Raw genomic sequence first — 18,512 nt, 5'->3', positions numbered from 1 at the left:
TAACAGGACATTAGAACCTGCTCCCAAGGACTTGTCCATCACTGCCATGGATCCATCACTCCAGTGTTCAAACATTTTTGGAGTCATAATGGTGTTTTTTTTTTTTTTTTTTTCATCTTTGTTTATTATGTTGTGTAATTTCTTTTATGTAAACCCCCTTGCTTGTGCTTGTGAAGGGAGTTGTATACAGCAATATGCCTTCAGTATATAATAAAGAGCTTTTCTTCTTATTTTTCCACCCTCTACTTGAGTTAGCCGGTCTGCAGGAGGATTGCATTGCATGATCTTCTCCCATCCCCAAAAATGTTTTTCATTCAGCAAACAGGCAAACCAATTGTAAAATACCTGCAGTTTACAAACCAAATATACTGATGCCTTAGTTGCTTTGACATAAAAACAAAGCCAAAGATTTCACTTTTTATGACTATAGCGCCTGTCACCACCAAATACGAAGGATGCGGAAAGGTCAGGGAATGACCACTGCATATCCTGGAGCAATATGGCCTTAGTTGCTAATGCTCCTAAAAAAAAAAGCCAAATAGCAATAACCAAATATGACTATAGCATTCTGATATGGGGAAATATCCATATCAAAATGCTTGGTCGTAAAGATGATATTCATGCTTAATATGAGATATTCCAGAAAATAATTCTGGATGCCATATGCCATATCTTGCCTTTAAAAAGTTTGAAGGAATTGATGAAATTAGTATCATAAAAGAAGGCTGCTGGATATACCTTAGATTATCAAGAGACCTTGATCAACATGGAATGTAAAAATTTGTTTATAATGAGTTATTCATGGAATGAGACAAACTATAGAAGATTCTGAAAATGATTTGGTAAAGGGGTTCAAAAATAAATAAATTTTTATTGTACTACAGAAAAAGAAAAGAAAATGGCTAGTACAGATACCCTACTCGGCATGGGCTAGGTGTTTTACAAAGTAAGAAGTAATGGAATAGACTAATATGAGACTTTGTGTAAAATGGAGTTACTCAAATAAGTTCAATATATGACATCCAAGTTGACATAGCTGCTTCACTCATATTTCACCTTAAGGTTTGATTTCGTGACTTGTGAAATACATTTCGAATAGCAGAATGACTGATGAAACAACACAATATAATCATTACAGTGCAGAGCCTACCAGTTGATAGTTCTATATGTGGTGATTGGAATAGTTCACAAGACCCAGTCTAAGAATCAGTGGAATCAAGAAAGCAGTTGTATTAAGAGTTATTGCCGACCAGGCTAGCCCGATGAGTAAAGTGCCTGCCTGGCAACCCAAAGGTCGTGGGTTTGAATCCTGCCTTGGGCTTGGATCAAAGTACTGCAAAAACCTTGGGAGGTGCATTATGGCCACAAAAGCTGATGCGCCAACAACTACCAAAAAAAAAAAAAAAGAAAAAAAAGAGGTTATTCTTGCTTCTAGCAAGAATCAAGGTTTTTCTTGCTAGAAGCAAGAATATTCTTGATTCATTAGCAGTGGCAAATGATGCAATAAAGCAGGCTTACAGCATCAGCAAGGAAAAAAAAACAAAAAAAAAACCCACACCTCCCATTTCACCCGCAGTGACTGGTCAGAGAGATAAACTGAATACCCAATTATAAAAACCAGTTGGCAAACAATAACATGGAGCCTTTAAGCCAAACACGATCAAAAGCCTTTCAATTGTCAAGAGCAAATACTTGTCCATAGATGGGTAACATAAGCCTGAATATCAACAGTGAATAGACACTGACAGAATCCATATTGACAATTATTGACGATAGTTTAAGAGCTGATGGTTAACTGATTTCTAAATTACTTTAGAAAGATTCCCTCAACAGTTTGTCTAGTTCTTCATTGAATTTATTTAAAAATATCAACTTCCAGAACAGATGTTTCTTCCAACAATCAACTACCCATTGGCTAAAGGCAAACTTCTGCACACCTGTTCTGCAACTTGCCTTCCTCAATATCAGTTTGTGTCCCCCCCCCCCTCGTGTGTGTGGTCTGAGCAAGAGGAAGAATCCCATCAGCATTAAACTTGCTCAGTCCATTCAAAGCCTTAAAGCATCTACTATTAAGTATTGTCACGTGTCAGTCTGTCTCCAAATCCTTCCACTTCCAGATGGGATACTGATTTGAAATTTGGTATAAATATAGGTGATTGGCTACAATCCTATGTGCATCCCATTTCTTTCATATGAGCAGCTGAAATTTAATTATAGAAATTATTATTATTATATAAATTAAAGGCAAGTGTCTTTTTATCTTTTTAACTTTTCTCTAGCAAAATTAAAAATATTAGCTCAATAAAAATCCTTAAATTTTTTCTATCTGGAAGGGGGTGCAGGAATGCCTTCCCACCCTGGGTACCAATATACTCGTATATGCCCTGCCCAGAGGTATATGCTATTCACCTAAAAAAATCCACAGGGTATACGGCATATACCCTCCACTACCCTGCCGTCACCCATATACAGTACTTGGCATTTATCAATGTTAAACTTCAATTGCCATTTCTCAGCTCATCTGCCTAACTTTTCCTGTTGCTGTAACATACCTTTATTACTGTCATTAACTGCCTGCCAACCTTTGTATCATCTACAAAATTGGACAAGTCTGATATGCCTTCATCAATAACATTGAGTAATATAGAAAGCAACAATGAGCCCAACACCAAACCCTGGGGAACTCCACTAATAACATTAGTCCATGAAGAGCAATCTCAAATTGATTACTACTCTCTGTCTTCTCCCACTCAACTATCCCTTTATCCATAGTAATAGTATTTGCCATATAGTGCAAGGAAGCCACAGTTTATTCAAACTGGCAGACTCAACTACCTGCAATGGCAACTTGTCCCAGCAATCAATCAACAACTCACTGGCTAAAAGAAAACTTCTTGCAATCTGATCTAAACCTCAAGCCCTGTAATGTTAATTTATGATTCCTAGTTTTGAAATTCTTTATAAGTGAGAATTCCACTTTCATTCATTTTACTAATCCCTCTCAGAGCCTTGTAAACCACAATCAGATCACCTCTGAGGTGCCTGATTGCTAAGCTCTGTAGCCCACATAATCAGAATCTTTACTCACATGGTTGTCCTTCTGTCTATTTCACCATTCAAGTTGCCCATCTTTGAACCCTTTCAAGAAGCTCAGTGTCTTTCAAATGAGGTCTCCATACTTGAACATCATCAGCTGTTTTTGATCCACTGCAGGGTGAAGGCCTCTCCAGCAACTTTCCAGTTTCTTCTGTTTTGTGCAATGATCATCCATTTAATAACCGCGAACTCGTGAATTTCATCTGTCCATCCGTCATCATGGCTTCGAGCTAGGTTCCTGCTCAAGTCCCTTTCAGTTCTTTAGTTTTGATAAGAATGTCCTTTATTTGAGTTTGCTGCATAATCCATGTGTTTCTCTTCTTATCTAACAGTCCGATTCCTAATACAGTAAACCTCCGCTATTCGCGGGTGTTACGTTCCTGAGAAATGCCGTGAATACCGAAAACGCGAATACTGAGTTATGGCTCCCATAGTAATAAAGGGGTTCCGTTCCAAAGTATGAAATATATAAGAAAAATTAGTCTAAAATTTTGTCTATGTATGTATTATATGTACCTTCATAATACGACTATGTACATAGACAGTACATAGTGAAATGCAAGCATAAGGCATCGAAATGAAAATAAGAAACAATTTAATATTAAATGTAATGTTTATTAGAAATTTCAAACCAGCGCCTTTGCCAGCTAAAAAACTTATCCCGCCAGTGCTATCACCAGCTTCGCTAAAGTGTTGATAAAGGAGTTTTGCCTTTTCACGAATGATGAGTGAACTTAATGGAATTTTATTTTGAGTTCGGTCTTCTATCCACAGATTTAAAGCCTTTTCCATTTTTTCTAATTTAACATCACGAGTTACAGAGCAAATTTTTTAAGCAATTAGCACGTTTTCACGGACACTACGGTGGATTTTTCTTCCGATTTCTTGATTGATCGTACCGTTGACTCATTGATTTTATAATGTTTTGCCACTGAGGAGACACTTTGACCATTAGAAATTTTCTCTAATAACTGAATTTTATTCGCTAATGTCATCACCTTCTTTGATCTTTTCACAATTCCCTTGTTATTCTTAGCGATATTTTTGTAGGGGTTAGAAAAGAATTTGTCCACAATAACGTCACTTTTGTAAATCAATTTATAAATTGATAAATTTATTCAATTTATAAGCATATAAATTAAAAGCAAACCATGAATTCTTCCATGACAAGCGCATAGCACATACTGAACAAGGATTAGCGAGAAACATCCACGCTCACGATTTTGTCACCCCTCTCCCCCCACCCACTGAACGCTGTTTTGACCGGGAAAGATAATTTTAGCCACGCCCATGTTTTTTTTTGGTGGAAAATGTTCACGGCGATTTAAAATTCAATTTTTTTAGGTTTCATTTTATATTAAATCAGCGACCGCGAATACAGATACCGCGAATAGCGGGGGTTTACTGTATAATTCATTCCATTCTTCGCTGTGTAGTTTCCACTTCTCTTTCATTCTTTTGGTGAGCGCCCAAGTTTTACTTCCATAAGTCATGGTGGGGAGTATATATATTGGCTCATTATTTTACGTTTCAGACAAATTGAGATATTGCTCCTCAGTATGTGACTATATTTCCCAAATGCTCTCCATCCTAAATTTATTCTTCTCTTGACTTACAGCCATTTATCATTATTGCAGCTAATGACTTGTCCCAGATAAGTATATGAATCCACCTTTTCAATTACTGCTCCTTCAATGATTATATACCTTTCTGTGGCATATTTGTTCATCATTACTTTTGTTTTAATCATATTTATCTTTAGTCCAAAATCCTTATAATTTATTTGTGGATTGCTATTTGCCAAGTATAAGACCTTGTCTTCATCAGCATTAAAAAATAGCTACCACTTCTCTGACTATCTTTGAAATCTGTTCAAGTCATCTTGAAGGAGCACAGCTTGGAACTGATAATTAATGACTCTGCCAATCTTTATGTTCATTTTGCACATGACATAAAGATTAGCAGATTTGACATCACGTCAAAGACAAAGGAATAGAAGGCATGATTTGACATCACGCCTTCTATTCCTTCATCGATGTCATTTATGAAAATTAGAAACAACAGTGGTCCAAAAACTGATCCTTGAGGGACCCCACTTCTGATGTTACATCAATCTGAAGAATATCTATTAATCACAACCCTCTGCCTTCTGCGCTGCAGCCATCCAGAAGTCTATCTTAAAATCTTACCAGTAATCCCAACCTGTTCAACTTATACAGTAACTTCTCATCGGGAAATGAGTAAAATGAGCTAAAATCCAAATAAACTATGTTGAAATTGTTTGAGTCACTGTGGTAAATCATATTTAACTACTAAGTTAGTTAAGCATTATTTACCCTTAATAAAGCTATGTTTCGTGTCCTTCAGAATGCCATATCTATCTAAATGTACCTGGATTGCAGTCTTAATTGCCTCTAAGATTTTTCCTACCATTGAGGTCTGTAGTTACTAACTTCATTCCTAGAACAGCTTTTATATATTTGCAATAAATTGGCACTTCTCCAATCTAAAGGAATCTCCCCTGAATCCAAAGATACCATCATTATTAACCTCAATGGTTCACTCTCATTCAAAACTACAGGATATATGCCATCAACTCTGGGAGCCTTACTTGCCTTTACGCTCAAAAGTTTTCCTAATAAACAATCGTCTCTAATTACAACATCACTAATTTCATATATGGATCCAGCTCACTCGCACAGCCTCTTCTCAGCAGGAAGGATCTTTCGTCAGTAAAAGATGCAAAGTACCTGTTCAGTTCATACGCAACATCAGCTGGGTTGTCTAAGACTTTCCCACACCCAGTGCACAAGATCCAATCTGATTCGTTTTTTCCTTCCTTGTTTTCACATGCATGAAAAATTCCTTGGCTCCATTTTTGCTCTCTTAGCCAGTTCTTCCTCATATTCAGCCTTGGCTCCCCAGACTTATTTGTGGTACTATTACTGATCAAATTGTATCTGTTTTAGGCTTCAGTAATTTTCATCACTCTGCAACTGTCCCAAGCTCTCTTTTTCTGCTCTGTTTGACCAGCCAGCTCTGCAGTCATCCATTTCAGCATCCTCCTCCTGCAGTATTTTCTTAAAGGTAGCTATGCATTCATGGCTTCTGTGATTTTTGTTTTAAAAGTATTCCATGATTCAAGTATATTTGCCATTCCTCGGCAATCCTCCCAGTTCACAGATGCTATATAGTGCCTTAAACTGTCAAAGGCCACTCTTCTGAAATTAAAACCAGTGTCTTTACCTTTAACTTCTGCAACATCTTTCTTTATCTTCCAACTGACAGTTGCATGATCACATCCTGAAAATGGTTTCTGTACTTTAATCCCCGTGATGTTATCTGATTTGTTAGTAATGATGAGGTCAAGAATATTCTCACCCCTAGTACTTACTCTAATATGCTGGTACAAATAATAATCATTTAGTTTATTTAAGAAACTTTTTTCCCATTGTGAGTTTCCCTTCCACTTATTCCAATTAATCTGGGGCAGATTAAAGTTAATCTTAATAAGACATTCACGCTTGCTTGCCCATTCCATCCACACATAGACTTGTCATATTCTCACAAGCTTCTGGTCTGTAGATTACACCCACTCTCATTGTTCCTTTGCTTCCAACTAACTCACACTACACAGATTCTATGCTGGCAGATGTAACTTCAGACTCAGCAAAAGCTTTTTTCATGCTCAGGCTGCTTTTGATAAGAAGCTTGACCCCTCCATCCCTTCTATCTTTCCTAAATACATTATACCCACCATAGCGGAACTCATCATCACAAATTTCTAGGTGGCACCATGTTTTTCCTAACCCTATTATATCATCATTAGTTGTCCTAACCATGATTTTAAATTCAGCTGTTTTATTATTAACACTCCTGACATTACTGCAGACACTGTATGACATTACCGCAGACACTGTATAGAAATCAGCAACTTGCCCTTAATGCCACACTGCTCCAATTTGTACAGCAGTCTTTTTTGTGCAACGGTATCAAAAGCTTTCCTGAAATCCAATGGCTGACCGGGCTAGCCGAGTGGGTAAAGTACCTGCCCGGCAACCCAAAGGTCGCGGGTTCGATTCCCGCCTCGGGCTTGGATCAAAGTACTGCAAAAACCTTGGGAGGTGCAATATGGCCACAGAAAAAAAAAAAAAACTGAAATCCAAGTATATGATATTAAAATTAATTTTTGCATCCAGTTCATTTGTGACTACATTAGTAACCGATCAAATTGGTTAAACAAGATTTTCCCTTAACAAACCCATGCTGCACTGTAGCTAGAGTTTTTGCTGCCCAGGGCAGCCCCTGAGTTTACCACCCCTCTCAATACACACCAAAAATACTACAAAAAGTCAAAACGACGTATAGGGAAATAAATTAAACTGGCCGTGCGGTGCCGTTGCTCAGATGCAGCCACCATGGTATAAGCAATAAACCAATAAAGCAATCGCTGTGCCATGCATTTTATTGTTTTATTTTTAAGAATTTGAATTATAGTATGATAGGGAAATGTAACAGTTTTGTTATATTTATATTTTATTTATTTTAGTTGTAAGTATAGTTGTTAAAAACTAATTATTAATTAAGTAATAAAAATTACTAAGTTAACATAAATAAAAGAATTGTCAAAAAATAAAATTGTCTCGCGTGAAAAGTGCCGCCCCAAAAAAAGTGAAGCCTGGGGTGGACTGCCCCCTCCGCCACTCCCTAGCTATGCCACTGTCAGTGAGTCCATTATTTTCCCTGGAACAGAAGTTAAACTAACAGGTCTGTAATTCCTCGTGTTACCCTTTGATCCCCCTTTTTTGAATTGGGGATACATTCTGAATCCAAGAATGCTCACATAATTATGGCTAAGAGTTTATTTACTTCCGTCACTGCCTCCCTTAATATACCTGGATAGATTCCATCCACCCCAAGTGCCTTTCTTATATTTAACTTTAACAATTTTTCTTCCATTTTCCTCATTTATTACAAAATAATTTAGCTCCCTGCTAGATTTTGATAATCATCTGGCATCCCCCTTCCCTAAAGAATTCCTCATGTGTGAATGTAGATGTAAAATACTCATTCAGATTGTCAATAACCTGAGCAGGATCATCAACAGTCAAACCATCAATATCAAGTGGACCAATTTGATTCATCCCCTTCCTTCTAGAGTTTACATAAGTAAAGAAGTCTTTGCATCCTTTCCTAAGGATTTCTCGTAATCTGCCTTCGCTTGCCTGACCTCCTTTATTACTTAATTTTGGTGCACTGTACGGTATTAATAAGCGGGATAAATTTGAAATAAGACAAAACATCAAAAATGAAGAGGAACACAACCACTTTTTATAATGTCAGCTTGGTAACTGCTTTATGTATTGTAGTCAGTGAGACACTCTCATCTGCCTGAACAGACAAATGAATACACAGTAATGTGCATAGCTGTACATTACTACTAATACTATAATATACCTACTATAGTATTGTATAGCGACTCGCGTGTCTTGAAATGCCATATTTATGAATGTTTAGCAATTATTTATTGCAATTAATGTTCATATTTTCGATTTTGTTGATACTGTAGTTGATACCTGAAAGAAAGAATTCGTAAAGCGGAACTGCCTGTACTCATATAAGAAAATTAGGTAAATTTTAGTTTCAGTTCTAACATAGTGAGTTATAAAGTTTTCCCCCTAACACCTGCATTATATAAAAGTATAATATAAATGCCAACTACAGGTTTGCCTCTTATAATCCTTAGTAAATAAAAATAAAACAGGTGTTTATTTACAAGTCATCATTTAGAGAAAATTGGTGAGGACAGATATATGGGAAGATATGATCCTACTCTTAAATTTTGTAAATTAGTAGAAGAAAAGAAGAGTTGCAGGTAATTTTTTTTTTCCTTCCCATTTCTGAGTCAGATATATGGCATTAAGGATAACATTCACTAAAGAGGATTCCGCGAGAGGGGTTAGTATAGGTGGCGTAACTAAACTCTGTTATAATTTATTTCTTTATTTCTATTTCTTCATTTCTTTATTTCTATATCTGGTATGGTATCAAAATGTTCTTTTCCAACATGTCATAAATATTGTATAAAACCATTACACACTATATTGTTCAAAACTTTTTCTGAGCATGTATAAATTGCATTTCTAGAACTTTCTTATTTTTCCAGAGTAGTTAATATGACAATAAGATAAACTTTTGAAATAATAGATACATTTTAATTGAAATGATCATAGTTTTCAGAATAGCAAGTAAAGAAAATCTTTCAGAAACCATTAGTTTAATGTTAGTTGTTTTTATCAGACAGCTCAAGTAAGACCTCATGCAGTTGCTGCTATATTGAGAGATATCACTTTTACTGCCGAGAATTACAATAGCTTCATTGACCTTCAGGAAAAACTTCATCAGAATATCTGCAGGTGAATTTTGGATACTAATATCAGAAACTTCTTTCTCATTCTTTGTTCATTATTTTTAAAACTATTCAAGTAAACAAGGTCTTTAATTTTTTTTTTAGAATTTTCTTAAGCAATATGGTGATTTATTAGAGTTGTCTATTTGTCTTTAAAACTTTGTTTATTGCTCTGTAATCTTGGAAACTTAACCTGGCAATGGTGCCTCCCCCACCAATTGTTAAAAAATACAGCAGCATGTGGCCTGGCATATTTCTTTTTTATTTATGAAAAAAGTATTGTTTTTTAAAATTTTGCCTGTACATAAAAAAGCAGCTGGATGCAAAAAATAATTTTGACATCATATATTTAGATTTCAGAAGATCTTTTGATACTGATCCACATAAAAAAACTGCTGTACAAATTGTAGTAGCAATGTGGCATTAAGGGTAGTAACCTACCCTTAATGCCACATTACTGTTATTTTTATTATTATTATTATTACACTTCTTTCAGATTGTTAAATAAATGATCCGTGTTTTTGATGTGAAAACATCTTTGGCAGCACCTATTAAATTTCAGACTGTAGTAAAACCAGTTTGTCACGATTTTGCGATGCAGAAATGACATCATTTTGTTAAGATGGTTACTAATGGGCTAAAGGAAATGACATCATTTCCGTTAGTAACTTTATTTATTCAGTGGCCTTTATGATTAGTAACCTTAACGGAAATTATGTCAAATGACATCATTTCCATTAAAGTTACTAATCTTCACATTTCTTTTAGATGTTTTGATTTGTATATCTTGGTTATGAAATAAAATCTTTTGTATTGTAAATATTTTATTCAACATTCACAAATTTCCATAATTTCAGCTGGAAGACAAGATACAATGGATTTATGATAACTGAAGTAAGGGACATATACTTGCGACTGCAACATATCTAAAAACATCATAAAAACAGTGTCAGTTGATGTACCTGATCTTATAGTGGAAATTGAGGAATTAGTGTTTATTTTGAGATCAGACGTTCCTTGCAGGAAAATAATTAATGGTTTATTTTCTTCCAGTCCGAAGTTAACATTGAAATCACCGCTCATGATCACGGGTATTTTATATAATTCTTTCTTTAACTCCGATGCACCTTGAATTGAGTACAGCAGCAAAACGAAATTAACTGAAGCCAATTATATCCTGTATATCAATGTTAGGAGAAATATAGACAACCGTTGTATCACTTGGCCATTGGGTAACAAGCACTCCACTGTACATATAACGGCAACAGGCCGAACACCAACTTTGTGACTCTGTTCATGACTTCAGTTCTAGATTTGTTCAATTTTTAAATTGGTTCTGATTTTTGTCAAAGATGTTTTCACATAAAACCTCTTTCGTGCATACAGGGTACACACGCAGTTTTTTATACCAAATAGAATTGATTGTCTAAATGGTTTTATGATGTATATAGATGTGATGCTAATGGAGCTAAAGCCAGATTTTTATAGGAGACAATGGGGTGAACAGGGTGTCCTTCTTTACGTAATTTGATTTTACTGAAGAGTGCAGAAATGTTGTAAGTTCTGGCTTTCAAATCTTTCATTTGAGCCATGGTAATGTAATCATTCTTATGGTTTAAAGTTAAGGACTTATTGTATCGATTCACTAAGTTTATAAATAAATCCAGTGTTATTTCTTTATACATTGTGGATTCTGAAATTATATTGTTTAACTTGTTGATATAATCTTGTCTATTAAGTGCAACAACTGTATCACCTTTATCTGCCCGTTGTATTATAATACCAGGATTATTTTAAAGACTATAGCACAGAATTTTCACATTTACTCAGTAGTGGAAGATGTGGGATTTTAGAATAATTTATGACTTGATTAATTTGTATTATAATAGTATCCTTCTATTGAACGGGTCAGTGCCTTTGCATCATGTTTTGTTCGTAGTGAACTGTCCAAGTCAATAATTGGCATTGTTTTAATTGTATCTCATATTGTGAATCAACCTTCACAACAAGTGGCCGAGGTATTGCACTGTTTTGAATAAGTAATGCTTCATCAGTGGAGAAGACCAGTGTTACTTATTCTTGGTGGATACTACCAGCCATACGGCACCGTTTCTACACTTGTTGGCTTACTCATTGGTGGGTGGGCAGGTACCCTGTTGTTGCAATAGTGACACCCCAGTTATGAAGTATAAGTCCACAATATGAGAGATGCCTGATGATGTGTAATAGTATAAACTAAGGCAATTATTTTGCATGAAGCAATGGGACTATGCTTAGGATTCACTATTGAATGGGTCTATTGCAACAACAGGGTACCTGCCCACCTACCGATGAGTAAGCCAACAAGCTTCGAAACGGTGCCATCTGGGTGGTGGTATCTGCCAAGAATAAGTAACGTTAGTCTTCTCCACTGGTGAAGCATTACTTATTCAAAGCAGTGCAATACCTCGGCCACTTGTTGCAAAGGTTGATTCACAAAATGAGATACAATTAAAACGATGCCAATTTTGTTCACTATGAAAAAAACATGGTGGAAAGGCACTGACCTGTTCAATAGTGAATCCTAAGTGCTTCCCATTGCTTCATGCAAAATAATTGCAATACAGTGCATTTCGTATAATGGGACCACTTTGGGGAAAATGAAATGTGGTCCTATTATGTAGCTGGTCCCATTAACCGTAGCTTAAAGGAATGCAAAAGAAAAATAAGTTTGAAGCAAAATCTCATTTATTAAACTACAATGGAACTGATTAAGAATACAAAACTTAGAATTAATGAAAAATAACATTCAATTATGTTTATTTACGAACTTATCCAAAGTTGATTGCTGTGTGCGCTCTCAACTGACGTCATATGAACAAAATCATAGCATTGATCCAATGCAGACTAGACTGTTTTCGTTTCCTTCCTGCATAAAATAGTGTCATAAGTCGGCAATACATTTCATTGCATCTTTGTGTTACACTCACTTAGGCTTAGGCATGTCATCTTCATCACTAGCCGGCTCTTCAGATATCTTGCGGTATTTTGCTACAATTTGATCAACAATGTCCTCAAGATCATTTTCATCGACACACAAAAATTACACATTTGTAACTTGTTGCAGTGACAGCACAGTTTCAGTTTCAACTGATGCTGTTTCAGTCTGAATGCTTAAAGCCAACATAAGCAGAACAGTTTTTAATTCTCTTGCAATTGATCTCGTGCCAACTATCTGTGACATATTGTATCGCTTGTAAAATGGTCAACTTTGTATAATGGTGACCATTTTACAATTATAAAGATTTTCTTCAATGGCTTGAAGTATATAGTTTAACCAGCTTTGCGTGATATGTCGTCTTCAGATTCTTTATGATGCCCATATCCATGGGTTGTATCAAGGATGTTGTGTCGGGTGGGAAGAATTCCATTTGAATGTTGTTCAGATAATCAAAGTGAGGGTGTGCAGTGCAGTTGTCAAGAAGCAACAGAATTTTTCTTGAGTTCCGCATTCCAGTTCTTTAGCCATTGCTCAAAAATTTCAGATATCATCATAGCAATTTTATTAACACGGTGGATAACTGGTAAACTGTCCAATCTAATTCTTTTGGTAGATAACTGGTAAACTGTCCAGGCTAGGTCCCTTGAAACATCATGGCTTTGCTCTTTTCCCAATCATCAAAAGCTTCCGTTTATCAGATCGTGACATGTTTGCACAGCATAACACAGTCACGCGATCCATAGCCTTTTTTGAACCCGCCAAATTTTGCATTTGTAGACCAATGAACCGTCTGGCATGCAACGATAAAGCAATCCTGTTTGATTCGCATTGTAAATGTCATCAGCAGAAAATTGCTGAAGCAAATTGGGCAATTCGTTGATTTCCAATGGTTGGCACTTAAAAAATCTGCATTACCCTTCTCGCCATGTCCTTTATTGAACTTAATTTCACGTTGAGCTTTCCACCGCGACAACCAACCATCCGTCACTTGGAAGTCGTTGCGCCCCAGCTTTTTAGCAAACTCCTGCTTTGCTTTTCAGCATTGGGCCACTGATATGTTCATCCAGTTACAATGGAGAACCATTCTTTTAGTGCTTCAACATCATGGTCCTTTCCTTCTTGCTTCCTTTTCTGTGAAGTTCCTTTCTGCCATTCACATGATACCCATTCATGTTGTAGTTCATTCTGTTGCTTAATTAAACGTACGATTGTTGTTTTTGCTACTCTAATAAGTGTCTCTGCTGTTAGGTGGTTGGCTTTTGATCTTGTCTAGCAAGGCAATCTTCTAAGCAAGTGTCAGATATTTTCTTTTTGACATTCTGCTTATAAACAAAAAAAAAAAAAGAATTTTTTTTTTATCTAGATAACTAAATCTAAATATTTTCTTTGGGTTTAGTATTTTTATTAACATGAGGATTGACATATTTTTTATACATGATGAAAAAAATAATAATAAGATTTGATGAGTTGCATGTAGCATAAAATTTAGTTATCTGTACCATAATTATCTATACCATAATGCAGGCATAATTTACATGGCAATTTATTTTGCATTCTTTTAGGAAACGGACATTAGTTGCTATTGGAACGCATGATTTAGACACTCTGCAGGGACCATTTACTTTTACTGCCAAACCTCCCTCATCTATTAAATTCAAACCTCTTAGCCATGCTAAGGAATATACTGCTAGTGAAATAATAGATTTATACTCTGTAAGTATTCCAGTATGCTTGAAATGTCATTGAATTATTATGATAAAAATTCATAAATATTACCAGATATTTTCCTATACAATGTTTTACTTGTATATAAAAATGACAAAAGAGCATAGTGAATGTTCACTTGAACAAAATACTATTACATTACTGAAGCAGTTATTCTCTCTGAATTGATAATAGCTTTTGACAGTTGAAAATTGGAACAATATATTGTTACTATTAAAAAATTTATCATGCGTGTTAATGGATTGAATTAATGGATTGTTATCAGACAATACATGGACTAGGTGTGTTCATGTATGATATGCCATACACAAAGTAGAAGAAATTTTTTATTAAGCCCAAAATAGGCACTGTGGCAAAACTAATGATAATTCATTCTTAATAATATGAATATTTGTACCAAATGTAACATAAATTACTTCATTATTTATTGTTTCCTTGATTTTAGAAGAGGTAAAGTTCTTGATGACTATATTTCATAAGTTGTGCTTTCTTTTTAATCGATTAATCTGGTTCCTCAATAAACTGTATTCAAATACAGTACTGATTTATAAAAATAAATTAAAGCGATTAAGAATTATCAAATGGAGAACTATTTTAAATATTCCAGATTTATCACTATAAAGTGATATATAACCTGAAAACTGAGTAGTAGTTTTCATGTAAGTGTCCTGTCAGCAAAAGAAAATTTCACAAGTACAGTTAGTTCTGCTCTAACGCACATTTTTGTAATGCGAATTTGCTCCAATGCGACTGATATATTAGGGAACAATGCGATTTTCGCATTGGCTCATATGCGATTTCGTCTGCGAGTAACACCAGATGAATCCAAAACCTGGCACCAAGCTGAACGTAGCAACCTGCACAGCAATTCATACAAGTTTATGAAGCTTAAAAAATGTCAAATGCATGTGAGAGCTATATTTCCCATTTACTGTAGTTGTATTGGTCGGAGACACAGTTGTCATTCGGTGTATTCACAAGATAACCGATGATATTGTAGACCGACTCACGTTTTCAGGAACTCACATTTTTCTGTTCAAACAGAAATTTTGTGAAGCAGGATAGCATGAGCAGAGGAGTGCATTTCTGGAGGTTACTACCATAAAACAATTTGCAGTTCCCGGTTTATTGGGTTTATTGTTAGTGCAGTCTAATTATAAAACAGGTACTGAACTCGATTTTTTGCATTTGCGATAATACCAATAGCTGGAATTGTGGGTTTTTACGTTATTATAATGAAATGTGTTTCCCTTTGCACGAAATTTTCAATCATGTGAAAGACAAATAAATTTTCAGAATCTTCTCTTCATTCCTATTTTTTAAGTTTCATAAACTTCTTACTCCGTATCTCGCTTGTGAAATTTGTGCCTGCCATGTTCGTCTTTATTGATTGCTTATCTTTTTTACCGTTTTAAATTTTACATTAAAAAAAAATGTCAGTGAACAGAAATACAATTAGTATGTATATACAGTATTACAGTGCTACATTAACTGTAATATTTATTTATTTTTTAGAAATTGAAGATGTTTAAATCTGTGTTAGAAAATTTTATTGGCTTTCTAACTTTTTTTAGTGTTTTACTTACCACACTGAACATTTTTTCAGTGCTCTGCCTCTATCCCTATTTTTCCTATAAGCCCTGTTGTTTTTAATGGGTGGAGATTTTTAGGAACATATGTACTGTGTTATAGCAGAACTGACTGTACATAAAATTATGAAACTTAGTATTCTCACTGAATCTATAAAATTATATACTTATCACACATATTTCTAGCTATATCTAAAATGTGGTATGATTTTTTTTTTTTTTTTTTTTACGCCACACCAAGGTTACCATCCATTACTGTTTTCTTAACTTATTTTTAGCTCACGGCTACCCTAAATGAATTTGAACTGCTGGTTAGGACAAGTAACGCTGACATAATAGGGCTTAGGGAAATGTGGATAGGGGATGATGAGTTTCAGTACGGTTTGTATAATGTATTTAGGAAGGATAGGGCAGTTAGAATGGATGATGGTGTCCTGCTTCTTATCAAAAGCAGCCTGAGCATGACAAAAGCTTTCCCAGATTCAGACATTTTGCATGCTAGTATAGAATCTGTATGGTGTGAGATAGTTAGGAGATGGTCAGGTGATTGTGAGGATTGTGATGAGATCCTCTATATGCAAATGGAATTGGCAAGTAAGTGTGATTGTTTCATCATGGGTGATTTTAATTTGCCTCTAATTGATTAGAGCAAGTGGGAAGGAAACTCCACATGAGGGACAAAATTATTAAATCAGCTATATGATTTTTATTTGTACCAACATATCAGGGGAAAGTACTAGGGAAAACAATATTCTAGACCTGGTCATCACCCATGAGCCAGATGACATAATAGGGCTAAAGTAGAGGAACCAGTAGCAGGAAGCGATCATGGAGTTCTACGATGGACAATGAAGAGAGAGAGGTAGCAGTAGTTAAAGGCAAAGGAATGGGTTATAATTTCAGAAAAGGAAATTATGATGCCTTAAGGTGCTACATGGCCTCTATTAACTGGGTAGATATCGCACAGAGTTGATGCAATTGAATTATGGTATAATTTTAAAACATTAATCACAGAAGCCTTGAATGCATATATGCCATTAAAAAAATACTCCACGAGAAGGATTCCAAGTTGGATGAATAATGGAGTTGCCAGATTACTTGAGCAGAAAAAGATGGCATGAAAAATTACAGAGCAAGTACTCAAGGCTATAATAGCTACAAAATGATCTGTAATTGTGCCACAGAAAAGGTTAGGCTGGCAAAGAGGTGGGAATAAGGAATTCGTCATATATATAAATGCAAAGAAGAGAAAGACAAACCAGATTGGACCCTTATGTAATGAATGTTGGAGAATATTAGATACCCACAGCTAATGTTGCAGATGAACTCAACAGTTACTTTGCATCTATATTTACAGAAGAAAAAATCTTTATGTCAAAGAGAAATTATGGGAGTGAAGTTGAAAAATATGTAATTAATGATATTGAAATCACGATTATTTAATGAAAAAGCATTCAAGCCAGTAAGGCTCCTGGGGTTGATTGCATATACACTATAATCTTAAGGGAGGCCGCAAATGAGTGCATTGAACCATGAAGCTAATTGTGAGATCATCACTGGATAGGAGTGATTCCGTTGGATTGGAAAAGTGCCAATGTATCTCCAATACATAAGGGTGGTTCTAAGAGTGCAGTGGGAAATTGCCGAACACTCAGTCTAACTTCAGTAGTAGGGAAAATCGCGGAGGCAATGATCATGGGCGGAATTCAGGATCATTTAGATAGAAATGGAATTCTGAAGAATACTCAGCATGGCTTTGTAAAGGGAAAATCATGTTTAACAAATCTGGTTAGTTATTTTTACAGGGTCACTCATGAACTGGATATAGGGGATAATATCGACATTGTTTATTTGGATTTCAGCAAAGCATTTGACTCAGTCCCACATGAGCGGTTACTTTGTAAGCTGGAACAGGTTGGAATCGCAGGAAAAATCCTTCGGTGGATAGCTGGATGGCTCTGGGGCAGGAGGCAGAGAGTTGTGAAAAATGGTTATTCCTCAGATTGGGTGGATATAAGAAGTGGGGTAGCCCAAGGATCATCATTAGGATCACTGTTGTTTTAGATTTTTATAAATGGCATCAATGAAGGGATAGGGGCGTGATGGCTGAATTTGCAGATGATGTCAAGATTGGTAGAGTTATTAGCGGTCACCGCCAAGCGGAGCTTCTTCAGAGGTATCTAGATAGACTTCAGAGATGGTCAGAAAAATGACAGCTATGCTTTAATCCAGCAAATCCACCTGGGGAACAGTAACACCAAAATAACATACAGTTGGTAGAGTTTAACTAAAGTCGGCAGTGGAGGAAATGGACTTTGGTGTTATGATACGGTCAGACATGAAGTCCGCTGAGCATTGTAGACAGGTTGCAAGGAAGGCCCGTGGTGTCCTATCGATGATTCATTGAACATTTTTTAGTAGGGATAAGGACGTCATAATAATCTTATTATATGTGGCTGTTGGTTAGACCACACTTGGAATACTGCATTCAAGTATGGAGGCCACACCTAAAGAAAGACATTGAGCTTCTTGAAAGGGTGCAAAGATGGGTAACTCACCTGGTAAGATTGACAAAAGGGCATCCATATGAGGAAAGATTTCAAATGTGTGTGGATTGCAGAGCTTGGAAACTAGGCGCCTTAGAGGAGACTTGATTGAGGTGTTTAAGGCTCTGAGAGACATAAGTAAAATGAATGAGGACAATATTTTCACA

General features: G+C 35.7%; 1 protein-coding gene across 2 annotated transcripts in view; it reads left to right on the top strand.

Moving 5' to 3' along the window:
• beta-PheRS (phenylalanine--tRNA ligase beta subunit) overlaps positions 1–18,512 on the top strand; it is a 333,270-nt gene that overhangs the window by 55,845 nt on the left and 258,913 nt on the right. For both annotated transcript variants that reach the window (XM_090383545.1, XM_090383544.1), the window contains exons 6-7: positions 9,397–9,512; positions 14,048–14,198. In XM_090383545.1, coding sequence (XP_090239671.1) covers positions 9,397–9,512; positions 14,048–14,198 — 267 coding nt within the window. The remainder of the gene's footprint in view (positions 1–9,396; positions 9,513–14,047; positions 14,199–18,512) is intronic.

This window comes from Mastigoproctus giganteus, chromosome 10 (genome assembly GCF_048544385.1).
Source record: "Mastigoproctus giganteus isolate SK-2022 chromosome 10, ASM4854438v1, whole genome shotgun sequence".
Taxonomy (NCBI): Eukaryota; Metazoa; Arthropoda; class Arachnida; order Uropygi; family Thelyphonidae; genus Mastigoproctus; species Mastigoproctus giganteus.
The sequence above is the reverse complement of the archived record's forward strand: the minus strand, read 5'-3'. Positions and strand labels throughout refer to the sequence as shown.